Source organism: Cibotium barometz, chromosome 46 (assembly GCF_041138505.1).
Source record: "Cibotium barometz isolate CiBa-2024 chromosome 46, ASM4113850v1, whole genome shotgun sequence".
NCBI lineage: Eukaryota > Viridiplantae > Streptophyta > Polypodiopsida > Cyatheales > Cibotiaceae > Cibotium > Cibotium barometz.
This window is the reverse complement of record NC_141091.1, coordinates 44,639,479-44,655,261: the sequence shown is the minus strand read 5'-3', so window position 1 is coordinate 44,655,261 and position 15,783 is coordinate 44,639,479. Positions and strand designations below refer to the sequence as shown.

The 15,783-nt window shown below is 44.2% G+C and overlaps 1 protein-coding gene across 1 annotated transcript; it reads left to right on the top strand.

Moving 5' to 3' along the window:
* Window positions 1–14,462: 14,462 nt before the first annotated feature.
* Window positions 14,463–15,479, top strand: LOC147612266 (GDSL esterase/lipase At1g28570-like). Its single transcript, XM_086784294.1, has 3 exons — window positions 14,463–14,727; window positions 14,863–15,066; window positions 15,208–15,479. The coding sequence occupies exons 1-3, from the start codon at window positions 14,466–14,468 to the stop codon at window positions 15,405–15,407; spliced, it is 666 nt and encodes a 221-aa protein (XP_086640420.1). The 5' UTR covers window positions 14,463–14,465; the 3' UTR covers window positions 15,408–15,479.
* Window positions 15,480–15,783: the final 304 nt, after the last annotated feature.

The window sequence follows — 15,783 nt, the reverse complement described above, 5'->3', positions numbered from 1 at the left end:
ATGAATGTACGTGCATGAGATATTTACATAGTGACCAACCCATGGCTGCTTTACAACAATCTTCAAATTATCAAATAAATATTATAAATCCAATTATACACATGACCAATTGGAGGTACCAAGGTCATCTATCACATGGCCAAGTGGAGGTACCTACATGACCAATTTTCTTTCCTATGGATCTAGAAGTAGTAATTGCATATAAATATAGGATAAGGATGCACACTAAGGAGGTACATGAAGTATTAAGGTAAGTATCTCCTAGAACACCATAAGAATAGCCTCTATAATAGTAAGAAGCATCAACTAGTGGTTATAACACATGGTATTTACATAGAGACATGACTATTAAAAATAAGATATATAGTGGATATCCCAATGCCTATAGTCATGGTTCCTCAAGAGCAACAAAAGGCCAATACTAATCCCCAAGAGAAACAGTGGAGGACAGTCTAGTAAAAGAAATTAAGAGGTTTAGTTAAGGTCATTATAGAGCACTAGAAATGCCATCATGATTCCACAACAACAGCAAGAAGAGGCCAACACTAATCGAGCACTAATCCGGGTCACTCTTGCCATACACATGCATAGATAGGCCCAAGGGCCATTGTACCATGCAATATTGAGAGCATGGCTCTAGGAAACACAAGCAAATCTAGCTATCACACAAGAAAATCTAGCTTGGCCCTAGGGCCAAGCTACCATGAACAAATCTACACCATCTTTGTTGCTTGTAGCTTGGCCCTAGGGCCAATCTACTATCAGAGACGGTATTGCTTTGTTGATGGTAGCTTGGCCCTAGTGCCAATCTACTAGCAAAGAGGATGTAGATTTGTTCATGGTAGCGTGGCCCTAGGGCCAAGTTAGATTCTCTTGCAAGGGTCATTCTTGCCATGCACATGCAGAGATAGATCCAAGGGCCATTCTACTGTGCAATCTCTAGAGAGAATGGAATTAGGGAACACAAGAAGCTACCACACACACAAGAATGTAGCTTGGCCCTAGGGCCAAGCTACCATGAACAAATCTACATCATCTTTTCTTGTATCGTTTTCCTAGGGCCAATCTAGCAGCAATGATGGTGTTGCTCTAGTGTGGTAGCTTGGCCCTAGGGCCAAGCTACCACATCAAATAGGAATTTGGTTTATTCTTGGTAGCTTGGTCCTACAGCCAGGCTAGATTATCTTACAAGGGTCACTCTATATTATCTTGAGTTCCCTAGGACCATTCTAAAGTACATCAAGATACAAGGGAGTACAGAATGGCCCTATGGAACACAAGATAATCTAGATTGGCCCTAGGGACAAGCTACCATGAGAAAATCTACATCATTTTGGCGGAAATATGTCCCTAGGGCCAATCTATCAGCAAACATGGTGTTTCTTTATTGTAGGTAGCACTACCAGCAAAGAGGATGTAGATTTGTTCATAGAAGGGCCAAGCTAGAATCTTTTGTAAGAGTAACTCTTACCATGCACATTAATAAATGGGCCCAAGGGACATTCTACCATGCAATCTTGAGAGAATGTCACTAGGGAAACACAAAAGAATCTAGCTTGGCCATAGGGCCAAGCTACCATGAACAAATCTACCAACAAAGATGGTGTTGCTTTGTTGATGGTTGCTTGGCCCTAGGGCCAATCTACCAGCAGAGATTATGTAGATTTGTTCATGGTAGCTTGGCCCTAGTGCCAAGCTAGATTCTCTTGCAAGGGTAACTCTTGCCATGCACATGTAGATATGGGCCCAAGGGCCATGCTCCCATGCAATCTTGAGAGAATGGCCCTAGGGAACCCAAGAAAATCTAGGGTGGCTACAAGGCGTCAAGAATACTAAGAAGGAAGGAATGGTTGCCATAGTGCAACATGTGTATACCCTTGGAGACCTGTACATTCAAGGCTAACGACCAAGGTTTCCTTTAAATTGTCTGTGTAACATAAACATAAACACAGGTTCAACAACATGCTAATATTGGATTTTTTGTTTCAAATATTCTTATCATTCTCCATTTTCTTATGTCTCTGTACAGATATTTTTCCCTCTAATTATGTTGAGGAACAACCACTCCAAAGCCTCACTCGAGTTTTCTATGCTATGCATGCATCCATTGGAGAGACAATGTTTGTATCTCAAAGACCAAGTGATCTTGACAGAACAATATCTTTTTCTTTTCTCACTCATATTTTGTAGAAAAAAACTAGGTTTATTTGGCAAGCTAGAAGAGATCCCCAACCTCCCTCTTAACAATCCCGAATGGCCCAAACCTGATGCTTGGACCATCTTATGCTTAAAGTTTAAGATGGTAAGTGATATCAAGACATCACTTAAGTTTTCAAAGGCATCTAGGTCAGTAGGGCTAAATTAGTTTTGTCCTTTACATGTTTTTGTGCACATGTTCAATTCCATGCCAAAGCACCAAACAAAAACAATGTATATTTATAAGGAGGTATGGTCTCACCTCATTCAAGGATTACTAGGAGAGGGTTGGGAGGTTAATGAGGGGTCACATCAAGGTGATGTGTACAAGTGAAATGTAGTAGATTCTACAGTGTCTTTCAAGTTTTTGAAGTCACGCTCTATTTTGTACATGCGTCTGTACTACGAAAGATGGATGCAAAAGCACGGGACATGGATCCCACTTCAAGCCTCAGAAGAAGAAAGTATGCCTATTGAGGTAGCTGTGTGCAAAATGGATGGATTGAGCGAGTGGCAGCAAGCAAGCATTGGAGCCTAGCAGACCTGCGTCAACACTTTAGCATCATGGGCTTTGACAATGTGGAAGAGTCAAGTTTCAAGTTGATGAGAAGAAAGGTATATCTGATTCCACTACATGTCTAGAATTAACCCTTACACTTTCTGGTTATTGTGCCACTTTCTATATTTTTACAGATTGGAAAACGTAAGGAGGGGACAACCATGGTCTTAGAATCATGGCAAATGGGGGACCTTGAATTTTCAGCACAGCAGCAAGGTGCATAGCTCTATAAACACATAGTAGGCATGTGGAAGAGCTTGAAGATGAACTGAGTATATGGAAAAATAATCTCTGTTTTGATGCACGTGAGGGGCAAGAGTTTCAGGATCGAGATGAAGGCAATGACAAGCTTTCAAGTCAACAAGGAGATGGAGATCAACATGAACTAAATGTCACAAGAGGGGCAAAAAATGAAGCATTATAACAATTTTAGATTAGATGACATGCTTGTAATTTTGTAGCAGGCTCTTTTTTAACCAATCTTTATGTAATTGAACTCTTAACATTTTTGCAAACTGTAATTTTTTTTGTCTAGTGGTCTACTATGAAAAGGCCAAACTTTAAATTTTAACTATAAATAGTGGTCTACTATGAAAAGGCCAAACTTTAAATTTTAACTATAAATAGCCAAAGGTGCCTTCTTTCTCATTTTCATGCGATAGAGACCAAGCACGAGCTCACACTATCTCTTTGCATTCACATGGCTACCCACTTTGACAACTGTCAGGCTAAAATCTGAGAGGTATTTTGGGTCAGTGTACATATGGTGCATGTGGTTTGTAAATAAATTTTGCCCTGAATGCCCTGGCAAGTGTATAGGCCGAGTGGTTTGGCAGAAAGCTAGTTTATGCACGTGTTTTGTTTTTCGGAGCAAACGCTTTAGATCTGGGAGTTTTATGGCAATAATGTAGTGTGTCGGTGGTTGCTAAATGCAGAGCATCGAGATTCGAAATTGATGGGCTTGATGATAATGATGCTGATGAAGACGGCGGATAGCTCTCGCTCTTGTTTTGGAAAATTATGGCCGCGGCGTGATGATCCGAAGTGCAAGAAGAAGGGGCTCTTTTATTATTTGAGGGTGGCCAGCAATTTGTGTTTGGGGGCTTTTAAAAAAATAATAAAAAATATTGTATATGGCCAATTTAGAAGGCCACATGGAAGGAAAACATGGCGGCCAGCAGTAGATCTTCGAGAAGGTGATGGGGTGGTGAGATTGGAGAAAAGGGGAGCCAGGCGAAGGGGAAGGGCCGCCTTTGACGAGTAGAGGTGAGAGCTGGAGGCAACCATCCTGCAGAGAGAAAGGGATCTGGGTGCGGTAAGGTGGCTGGCCCTTGCAAAGGTGGTGCAGCGAGTGAAGAGGCATAGGCTGGCGGGCGTCGCTTGCATCAGGAGAAAAGGGGTCGCCAGCTGCTGCAGAGGAGGTAACCGGGTGCAGAGCAGAGATAAGCGGTCGGGCTCACGACAAACTGCAGGTGGTGGCTGGCGAAGGTTTGGAGGGTGCTGAGGAGAGGAGAACCGGTGGACTCTACAAAGGGGGCTGCTGTGTTGAACTCGAGGCAGCCGCTTTGAAGTGAAAGACGTGGAGTCAGCGCTTGCTACAGAAAGGCTGGAGGGCTGCAGAGGCGGTGGCATCGCTTTGAAGTGAGGAAGAACAGAGGTGAGAGGCCCGTGTGTTTGAAGTGTGGCGCTACTGCAGAGAAAAGAAGCTTGGAAGCCATGAGGGCTACTGGGAACAGTGTACAGGGAAATGGAGAGGTACTGTGGCTCTGAAGTGATGACGGGTAAGAGACGGGCTGGTGTGGGCCTTGAGTGATGTGGCTTGGGCTAGATATCTGTGATGCTGCGGTGAGCAGTGGTTCGTGGTGAAGAGGTTTTGCAGAGGCTCTGGTGGTTGGTGAAACTGCTGGTCACGACATACAGAGAGTGGGAGCTGCTGACTGAAGGTTAGCTGGTGTGGGCGCCTTCTGGTGAGAGTAGCTGGTCTTGTGTGGGCGATGATTACAGGCAGTGCATGGATGCTGACCAGAGAGGGAGCCTTAGGTTTTTGTGTGGGTTGGATGCAGAAGTGGTGCTGATGTGTGGGCTGGAGACAGTGGGGCTCGCCTACGACAATTGGCAGGTAGCAGTAGACAGAGAGTAGCCGGGCTACAGAGAAAGTGAAGAAGGGTTGCTGGTGTGGGCGCCCTCTGGAGATTACAGGGACCGGGAGACAGAGGCTTGGTGGTCAGACGCAAGGGTGTATTCCCTTGGCAGTAAATCCTGGCCAGAGTCCTGGTCTTTGGTGTATTTGCTGTGTTTATACAGTGTGTATGGTGTTGTGTTTTTTGCTGAATGATCATCTGTCCTTCATGGTTCTGAGCTGTCTTATGGTGTGGGTGGGTGGCGAATGTTGAGAGAGTGTTCCAGCCGGTGGCTAGTGGTGCCCCGTTCGTGGTAGTTTTTCCAAGTTTGGGAGGTGGAAGAGCTATAGAGGCAGGTTCTTTCTTCTTTTTTTCACCTCACATCCTTCTGGTGCCCCCACTGAGGATTTGCTCAGACATTGTGTCACTGAGGAGTGGCTCTTTCTGGTATAGTTTGACTGAGGAGTTGCTCATTGACTGAGGATAGTTTCGGGATTTCTCTTACGAGGGTGTATGCCCCAGAGTGAGAGATTGAAGGAAGGTGTTTTTGGGTTTTTGCTTGGGATCTGACGAGAGGTTTTGGGGGTTAAGATGATGTCTTACCCAGAGTTTTATGGTGGTCCGAATGAGGATGTGGCAGATTTCTTGGAAAGGATGGAGGTTGCATGTATAAGCAACCATATCAGTGAGCAAGTACAGGTGTTGCGGCTATTGAGCATCTGTTTGAAGGGAGATGCAAGGACCTGGTACAGGGCTTATGAGGAGTCGTTGAGGGATGCTGTTCCACGCATTGAGATGACTGAGGATGGATTGAAGACAGCACTCAGCAACAGGTTCAAGAAGGTAGAAGACCCCGACAAGGTTTGGCATGAGGTGCAAGCTCTGACACAAGGTGAGTTTGAAACAATAGATGATTATATGAAGAAATTTTCTTTGCTATGGGAAACTCTATGCAGGGCTTTGGGAGAAGATCAGGTACCGCCTGATATGATGAAGAAAAATAAGTTTGTAGCCGGGCTTAAGAGGAGTATTCGCTGGAAAGTGGAATTGAAGAAGCCCAGGTCTTTTGAGGATGCGGTAGAAATTGCTAAGTCAAAAGATTGGAAATTGCAGCGAATGAATCAGCTGGGGATGTTTCCAGTTGTAGCACAGCTGGAGATTCGTAGAGTGGAAGCTACCCCCATGAGTGCAGTGATCGAGAGGATGAAGCCCACTGAAGGTCAAGCTATGCAGATGGTACCACAAGCTAGTCAGGGAGTACCTATGGTTTCTGCAGGTTCTGATGAGGGATTGCGGCAGAATATGAAGCAGATGGTTGATCTTATGAAGAATTTGAGCTTAAATCTAATGGGAAGTAGAGGTGGTGGACGTGGTAGAGGCCGAGGTAATTTTCCTGAAGGGGGAGATGGACAAGCAGGATATGGGCGTGGTCGCGGTAGGGGCCATCATTTCATTCCTACATGCTGGAATTGTGGTGAACTTGGTCAACGAAGTACAGATTGTGATAAGCCTCAGCGTATGGGTGGTGATATGTACCCACTACCTTCACAGTTACCGGATAGGTCGAAGGATTTTGGTATTGATATCAGGGATAAAGCAGGTCCGAGTGGAATCACAGCTGAAGAGAAGGGAAAAACTAAGGTGATAGATGTGGTCACCCTTGAGAAGATGAAGGAGGCAGAAGCTGATGTGATGCCTTTGGGGAAACGGATGCCACAGGAAAGGGAAAGTAAGGATGCTGCAGGGCCCAGCAAGAAGAAAGGAAAAGTGAAGGAAGGAGAAGATGTGAAGGTCAAGCAGAAGAGGAAGCCTCGTAGGAAGTTTCAGGTAACTGATTTTCCACTAGGGGGTGGGCAGGATACTTCATCCAGTGAGGAGGATGCAGAGATGGATGCCCTGGTTATTGATGAGGAAGTGCTTGGTGATGAGGTTGCTGAACAGGAAGAAGCCATACATGAGGAATGCGAGGAGATACAAATGAATCATGAGCAAAGGTATGCATGTGATGTGAAAGAGCTTGCTTTTAAGTCTTTGGATAATAAACCTGTGTGGGATGAGTGGGAAATAGACAGTCTACAGGATGAAGAGCTTGAGTTGGAGCTGGATGATGAGATGTGTATTAATGTTAAAAAAGCCATGACCAGAATTGAGGCTATGAAGAAAGAGAAACACCAAAAGGCTTTGAATGATGCTGCTACTATAGATGAGAGGGCTGCTGTTATAGATGAGTCTATGGATGCCGTAATAAATGAATTTCTCATTGGTTTTGATGAAGATGAGCATACAGGAACTGAGGTGGATGCTTTAGGAATGGTGTCTTTCGAAGAGGAGTTGGTTTTGCCTGTGGTGGCTGGTTTTGATGGTGAGGCTTCTTATGTGGATGGACAGGAAAGTGTTATGGCACAGCAGGTTTTTCTTGATGAAGCTTTCATCAGTTTTTACCCTCAGCAGGAGTTGCTGCACCGGTTCTCCGATATTGGTATTGACCATATCAGTGATTTTGGAGTTGAGATGAGACGGGATGGTGTGTATGTCAGGAGCTTTGTCTCCAGAGGTTCTAGTGCTATGTTGTGGGATGCGGGATGGAAGATCATGCCTGTAGAGGATGATAGAGTTTCTTGGATCACCTGGAACAGAGATGTGCTGGTTACACTGTATGATGCTCAGAGGATTGATGGAGGGAAACGTGGTCATCGGAGGAAAACATGGTTATATGCTTTCTGCTAATCATAAATGATTCAGCAGGCTAGGGGTTGGGCAAAGTATGTCAGGCTAAAATCTGAGAGGTATTTTGGGTCAGTGTACATATGGTGCATGTGGTTTGCAAATAAATTTTGCCCTGAATGCCCTGGCAAGTGTATAGGCCGAGTGGTTTGGCAGAAAGCTGGTTTATGCACGTGTTTTGTTTTCCGGAGCAGACGCTGGAGATCTGGGAGTTTTATGGCAATAATGTAGTGTGCCGGTGGTTGCTAAATGCAGAGCATCGAGATTAGAAATTGATGGGCTTGATGATAATGATGCTGATGAAGATGACGGATAGCTCTCGCTCTTGTTTTGGAAAATTATGGCCGCGGCATGATGATCCGAAGTGCAAGAAGAAGGGGCTCTTTTATTATTTGAGGGTGGCCATCAGTTTGTGTTTGGGGGCTTTTAAAAAAATAATAAAAAATATTGTATATGGCCAATTTAGAAGGCCACATGGAAGGAAAACATGGCGGCCAGCAGCAGATCTTCGAGAAGGTGATGGGGTGGTGAGATTGGAGAAAGGGGAGCCAGGCGAAGGGGAAGGACCGCCTTTGACGAGCAGAGGTGAGAGCTAGAGGCGACCATCCTGCAGAGAGAAAGGGATCCGGGTGCAGTAAGGTGGCTGGCCCTTGCAAAGGCGCTGCAGCCAGTGAAGAGGCATAGGCTGGCGGGCATCGCTTGCATCAGGAGAAAAGGGGTCGCCAGCTGCTGCAAAGGAGGTAACCGGGTGCAGAGCAGAGATAAGCGGTCGGGCTCACGACAAACTGCAGGTGGTGGCTGGCGAAGGTTTGGAGGGTGCTGCAAAGGGGGCTGCTGTGTTGAACTGGAGGCACCGCTTTGAAGTGAAAGACGTGGAGTCAGCGCTTGCTGCAAAAAGGCTGGAGGGCTGCAGAGGCGGTGGCATCGCTTTGAAGTGAGGAAGAACAGAGGTGAGAGGCCCGTGTGTTTGAAGTGTGGCGCTGCTGTAGAGAAAAGAAGCTTGGAAGCCATGAGGGCTACTGGGAACAGTGTACAGGGAAATGGAGAGCTGTTGTGGCTCTGAAGTGATGACGGGTAAGAGACGGGCTGGTGTGGGCCTTGAGTGATGTGGCTTGGGCTAGATATCTGTGATGCTGCGGTGAGCAGTGGTTCGTGGTGAAGAGGTTTTGCAGAGGCTCTGGTGGTTGGTGAAACTGCTGGTCATGACATACAGAGAGTGGGAGCTGCTGAGTGAAGGTTAGCTGGTGTGGGTGCCTTCTGGTGAGAGTAGCTGGTCTTGTGTGGGCGATGATTGCAGGCAGTGCGTGGATGCTGACCAGAGAGGGAGCCTTGGGTTCTTGTGTGGGTTGGATGCAGAAGTGGTGCTGATGTGTGGGCTGGAGACAGTGGGGCTCGCCTACGATAATTGCCAGGTAGCAGCAGAGACAGAGAGTAGCCGGGCTACAGAGAAAGTGAAGAAGGGTTGTTGGTGTGGGAGCCCTGTGGAGATTATAGGGACCGGGAGACAGAGGCTTGGTCGTCAGACGCAAGGGTGTATTCCCTTGGCAGTAAATCCTGGCCAGAGTCCTGGTCTTTGGTGTATTTGCTGTGTTTATACAGTGTGTATGGTGTTGTGTTTTTTGCTGAATGATCATCTGTCCTTCATGGTTCTGAGCTGTCTTATGGTGTGGGTGGGTGGCGAATGTTGAGAGAGTGTTCCAGCCGGTGGCTGGTGGTGCCCCGTTCGTGGTAGTTTTTCCAAGTTTGGGAGGTGGAAGAGCTATAGAGGCAGGTTCTTTCTTCTTTTTTTCACCTCACAACAACTTCTGTGAGTTCCTCTCCCACCACCCTGTGGGCAGGCAAGAGCGAGCTCTTTGTCATGTTCTCTCATGAAGTCGACTTTGAAAAGTTTCTCGCCCTTGCATCCCAACATTATGAGACGTAGATTGCATACATGGAGCAATACTTGGCTCCCCGCTCCATCTCCTTTTCCCATTGCTCCAAATTAAACCCAATGATCGATGGGTGCCTGTTGAGCTGCTTAAGTACATTCAACAATATGCCCGCCCCTACATCCCCAGTGCCTTGAATGCTTCATCGGCATCTACATCCCCACAGGAGCTTAATAAGCAGGAGGTGAAGAGGTTGGGGAAGGAAAATTTAGGAACTAGGTTCCTCTCATGGCTCGCCACTTTTGCATTCCTCTCATCAGGATGAGGATGAGGAGGTAGAGATGCCTGCATTGCAGTTGGCAGGGTATTTGAGGGATGACAAGGAAGTGAAGGCAGTAGGAAACGAGTGCTAGTGTGGAAGAGCAGCTTGCATCAGAGCACTTTCCAGAGGGTGCATAATCTGCAGCTGAATAGCCCACTCTAGTAGAAGATACGGGGCCATCTTCCACACACGAGGAATGGATGAATGCTTGGGAATTATATGCATGAGGTGGACCTTGATACGTCCACCAACCTCGGTCCTCACCTAGAATGTTTTCACCAACCCAATCGTACTGCTCATCATCGGCCTCTCTGTCTTGATCTCTGGGGTGGCTGCATTGTGGGTTCTTCTTCACATGCTTGCTCCCACTAGAAGGGCCTGCAAATGTGTGCATTGGTATTGATGTGGGAGGAGGGTTGGACTCTTGTGATCCCATTGGGCATGTTCTAGAATCGAAGGGGTCACTCTCTTCCGTGGTGTCGCCAGTATGTGGTCGTTGGGTTCCTTGCACTGTGTTTCGTGAAGGCATGGTAACAAGTGCAGTGTTCATGGTGTGTGCCATATCCATGTATGACTATGCTAATGTGGTGATGTGTTGGTGTCCTTACGTGGGTGTCTACGTAGATCTTGAGCTCAAGCTCTCTAAAAAAGTGGAATGAAAATGAAGTGAGAGAAGGAACTATTAAAACTATTTTATGCATGAATAAATTTACATGATGAAAGAGGAATTCCCATCATATTTGGAATTCAATCATTTAAATGGAAAAAGAGGAATTCTTGGTATATTTGGAATATTGAATATTTTTATTTAATTTAAAGAGAAATTTTAGATAGATTTATTTTATGATAAAAGAGGAATTCCTATAAATTAGTAAAAGAGGAATTTTAAGCTTATGGATAATCGTACTTAATTAAAAAAAGAATTTTTATGATATTAAAGTAGAGAAAGATTGAATTTTTTTTTAATAACAAATTTAGAGGAATTTTCACCATAATTTCACCTAGGGAATTAAGGTTGAGAAATTAAATGGTAGAAAGAATATCTCTAGATATTCTATTTGGTTAAATCATTAAATTGGTACTTATCCAAAAATAGATGTTTATCTGAAGAAAATCCTTATTAGAACTAAACTGAATGATTTTGGTTAGACTACGAGAGGGACGGACAGTAAACCTACTTCTCTATCTTTCGGTATGAATCAAGCACCAATTCAAGTTCCTAAATACAAAGAATAGTTCACCGTTGAATTAAACTAGTTTTCCTTTGACCAAAATCACCAAGAATCTAGCTGGACAATTAGTCAAATGATGGATAGATTACCTTCATGAGAGATCAAGGATTCTCATTATGAAATTGGAAAATTAAGGAAAAAGGGGTTTTGTGGAACCAATCTCAAACTGGGAATTTTACTTGCCTCTATTTTTCATTTAAAGGACTGTTTTACGCCAGAATGCTAGAGGAAGCATTTGCCATGTGTTTTACTAAGAGGAGGTTCGTTGTTGCAACAGCTCGGGAGGAGTCGTCGAGGGACATCGCTCGTGGCAAAGCCTGCCGAGGTCTTGACCAGTCTCGGTGTACGGTTAAAATGGTGCGCTTCCGGTACGATGGGCGAGGACTGACAAAGCAGTCCCTGAGTGAAGTGCTAGGAAACCTAAGGAGGATCTTAGAGGGTTCTGACTAGGTGATGCATGGGCTCACAGTTGCTAGGACACCCATGCGTGCGTCGAGGAAGATTCGGATGGACTAAAGAGAAAGATGTATGTGAATCAGATTTTGATATTGGATCTCGTTGGTTGGCCAGCTGGTCTTCAACGGAGAGTCCAGATGACATATTTTGTAACACAAAGGATTCAAAATTTTAGAGGATGATAATCAGTAATATTATGATTTCTATTGAAGGATTGTTTTAAAGACAACTGAATCTGTTATAAATGGCAATTTCATTTTAGGTGTGTATGTGGAATGCCTACCTTAATTTTTGCATGAAACGTCGGCTAGGGGACCTGGAAACTCTTTTCCTCGGTGCCCAGGTAATAGTAGAACAAATGGTCCAATCAATCATGTTGGCTTTTTCTATTGTGAGTGATGCAGCACAAGAAGGACAAATGGTCCAATCACTCACATATGCAATAATATATACTTTATAGTAAGGACTAGGATCGTCCAATAAAGGACTACTAGTCTAAGCTAAAGTGTAGAGTAATCCCTAAGTTTGAACTAAAGCATGCACAAATAGCATACACAATAATATCTCTCTATAGTAAGGACTAGCACCATCCAATAAAGGACTACTAGTCTAAGCTAAAGTGTAAAGTAATCCCTAAGTCTGAACTAAAGCATGCACAAATAGCATACTAATGTAAATCAAGGACAACCATCGCCCAATATCAAGGACAAGATGTCCAATCCGTACAGTGTACTCTATATGCGAAATGCAGACTGTGTTGTCTGTGTATTAAGGGCCCAAACAGTCCAATAATAGGACTAATAGCCCAATCTACAAGCAGCACAAGGATTTGCTCAGGGATAGCACCTACCCAAGTTACCTAAACATGGGCTGTCTATCTGGGAGAAGCACCCTCTAGTGTGTCGCTACTATGAAAACAAGAGATGTGACACCATGAAGTTCCTTTATAGATTTAAATAATAGCCCACCGGGCTTTTTCTATTTCTGGCGAGCCCGCTAGGAAATATAAAAGGCCCGGCGGGCCCATTGGGAAATAAAAAAAGCTCGATGGGCAATATAATAACCTTGACGGGCTTTACCTGTATTCCAAGTCAAATACTGATAATATTTATACAACGTTAATTTTATGTGCTGTTGTCAAAAGTTAATAACTTATTGACGCGTTTATAATTACGTCAGTGAAATCCCTGGTACCCATATAACTTTGGACCTAAGAACTAGGCTTCATGTTGATACTATGGTAAGTTAATAGGTTTCATTGTTGCCACCTTAGGTGAATTTGCAGGTGTGTCATTTGAAGCCCATTTTGGGCTTTGAAATTCCCTTATACAGACTCTAGACAAGAGTCAACTAAACAGATGGTGTTCATAAATGGTTGGAGGCTCCAGATAAGTGTTCGAAAAAAAGCCGAATTTAGTGTAGCTTGCAGTGTAGCTTGCACCTGGAAAACACGTTTAAATTTAAAACTTTAAAGTACAAATACCTCCAAATTTTGAGAAGTTATAAAACAAAAACCTTCAGATTTGGAAATTTTCCTTTATAAATAATTTGACAATTTTTACACGGAGGTTTTCCCAACTTTTTTTCCGAACACTTGTGGAGATATATCTCGCTGGAACGTGAAACATGCTTGCAGACTCGGTCATCACATTGATCACAATTCAAAGCGAGTAAGGTGCGCCTCTGCCCTCGGCCCTGGCGACTGCTTTTGAACTTTGCAGGTGAGACATGCTTGCAGATGCGGTCATCACAATTTAAAGCGAGTAATTTGCAACTCCTTTTTTGTAAATCGATAAAATTTATAAGTTTTTAGTTCTAAAGACCAGTCAATAATAAGATTTTAAATAGGAAAACCATTGTACTCCAGCTTGTCTTTTTTTATTAGTGGGTGGGTACAGTGTTATTCTCTAACATTGATTATGGGCCCTCTCTTTTGAAGAGGCATCATAAGCCTCACCCTTCCAATTTCAAGAATTACCTGTAAAGACAACTCTTAACTATATTGGGTTTTACTATATGCCAGTTTTATATTAAAAAATCATTCCTTCAAATACTTAAAATCTTAGCCAGTTTTGCTAAATTCCAGTTTTCCTAAATTCTGGTCATGTGATGTGAAATACAGATTCCATTACAGTAGATTAAGTGATTTTCCTAAATTACAATTTTCCTAAATTCTGGTCATGTGATGTGAAATACAGATTCCATTACAGTAGATTAAGTGATTTTCTTTTGTAAAACGATAGCTAGGCAATTATCGAGCTCCAGTCGAATAGCTGATAGAGCGTTCATATCCAGCAGGGGTGAGTTCAATGTTCACCGCTTCCCCTAAGTAAGGGAGTGAGTTCAATACTCCACCACCCATCCACCCACCCACCCAATCCAGAAGTAAGGTTTGTGTATAAAATCTTCATAAGAAGGGGGGGACTAATCAACCAGATATTGCCTAGTGAGTAAGGTTTGTGTATAAAATTTCACAATACAAGGGGTAATCAACCAGATATTGCCTAGTGAGTAAGGTTTGTGTATAAAATCTTCATAATACAAAAGGGGCGGAGGGGGACTAATCAACCCTTGTGAGCTCCCATCAACATGTGCCATTTTCTTGTGTTGTGCTTTGCTTAAATATATGATGATCTACAGTTTCTGAAGGCATCCATGAAGACTACAAATGGCAATGCGACAGAGTTCTACAGATCACCTGGTTACACCGTGTGTTTTACCTTGCCTTTCCTTTCGTACATGATCCGATAAGCAGGCTCCCACTAATAAGGACCTGCGGCCCTCCTGTATAGTTGCTTTCGAAAGACTCCTCACCTACCCTAATCACTTAGAGGCTGTGAATGATGGAGCCCCGGCAGCCGCTTTGGTTTCATCCGCATCACGCCTTTTGGATCGCTTCACATGCACTCAGCTATAAGTAAGTGGTATAATATAGAGAGTGAGGGCAGGGATTTTGGCATGGGTTATTCAAGTCAACATGTAATTATGGCCAGCTTTTGGCCGGCTTTCCAAATAGTATTATTCATGTTGGTGCTCATTTGCCATGCCGCCTCAACTCCGGCACGAAGTAGTGATGGGTGCCCCTCGGTTGTGTTTGCGTTTGGGGACTCTCTCTCGGACACAGGCAACCTCGTGAGAACATGGAACCCGGCCTTCCTATCACCGTCTTTCCTTCCCTATGGAAGAACCTACTTCAAAGCTGGGGCGCAACGCTTCTCGGATGGTCGTTTAATCATTGATTGTATAGGCAAGTAGACGTTGCATTTGGTATTACTGCATCACGACACCTGCACAAGTATATCAAGGCGGTGTTAATTCTCTAACAAGTACATATTTTGTTTATTTGTGTGTGTGTGGGGGGGGGAGGGCTATGGTGTTGCAGTGCAGTCGCTGGGCCTCCCTTTCTTGCCACCTTTCTTGGACTTTGTCGGGACGGACTTCTCTCACGGTGTAAACTACGCAGTGGGCAGCGCAACAGCTCTCAATTACTCCTACTCTGTAGAGCTTGGGACTATCCCTTATACCACCTGCACACTAGACGTTCAATTACAATGGCATCGGACCTTCTTGCAATTTGTGGAAGCAGGTACACACTTCTCACAGTCCAGTCTGAGGATAATTTTCTAAGCAAGAACATGGGTTGATAATGCTTGTAGAGAAATCATATTATAACCTACTGTATAACCAGCAAAAGCCACATATTGGTTAATATTTATTTTACTTTTAGGTTTGAAAGGAGGCGTGACCACTTTCCCGGATCCATCAACTGTAGCGGAAGCTACTTGCTTCATAGAAATCGGTGGAAATGACATTTCTGGTTTGGTCGTGGCCGGATTTACACATGCAGAAATCATGAACTTGCTACCCCTCGTCGTGGACAAGGTTGCCGATACTATCCGGGTAATTTGTGCGAAATCAATTTCTTAATCTCAGCTCATTAATGCATGCATCAAGCCCACCTGCACTCGCCCGCTGGTGCGCGATGCAGCTGCAGCTGACTGATACTCTAATTAATTTTTTTTTTTTTTCAAAAAAAGGCTGATGAATTATGATTAAGGAAGGGGCGATATTACAAGGACGACATCCACGTGTCGATCATGCAGAGCTACTACCTAATGGCTGGCGCGTGGCCACAGCACGAAATCTTGCATGAGAAAGAAAAAAAAAAAAGGATCCTAGGCAACACAAGCCACTTGTCTGGTTCTAAGTCGCTCCGGCCAATTGTCACACGCTTGTTAGCATGTGCTCCACGTGGACTGGGAGGAGCGGATTGAGCATGTCACTTCTTCCAGACTGGTTCCTG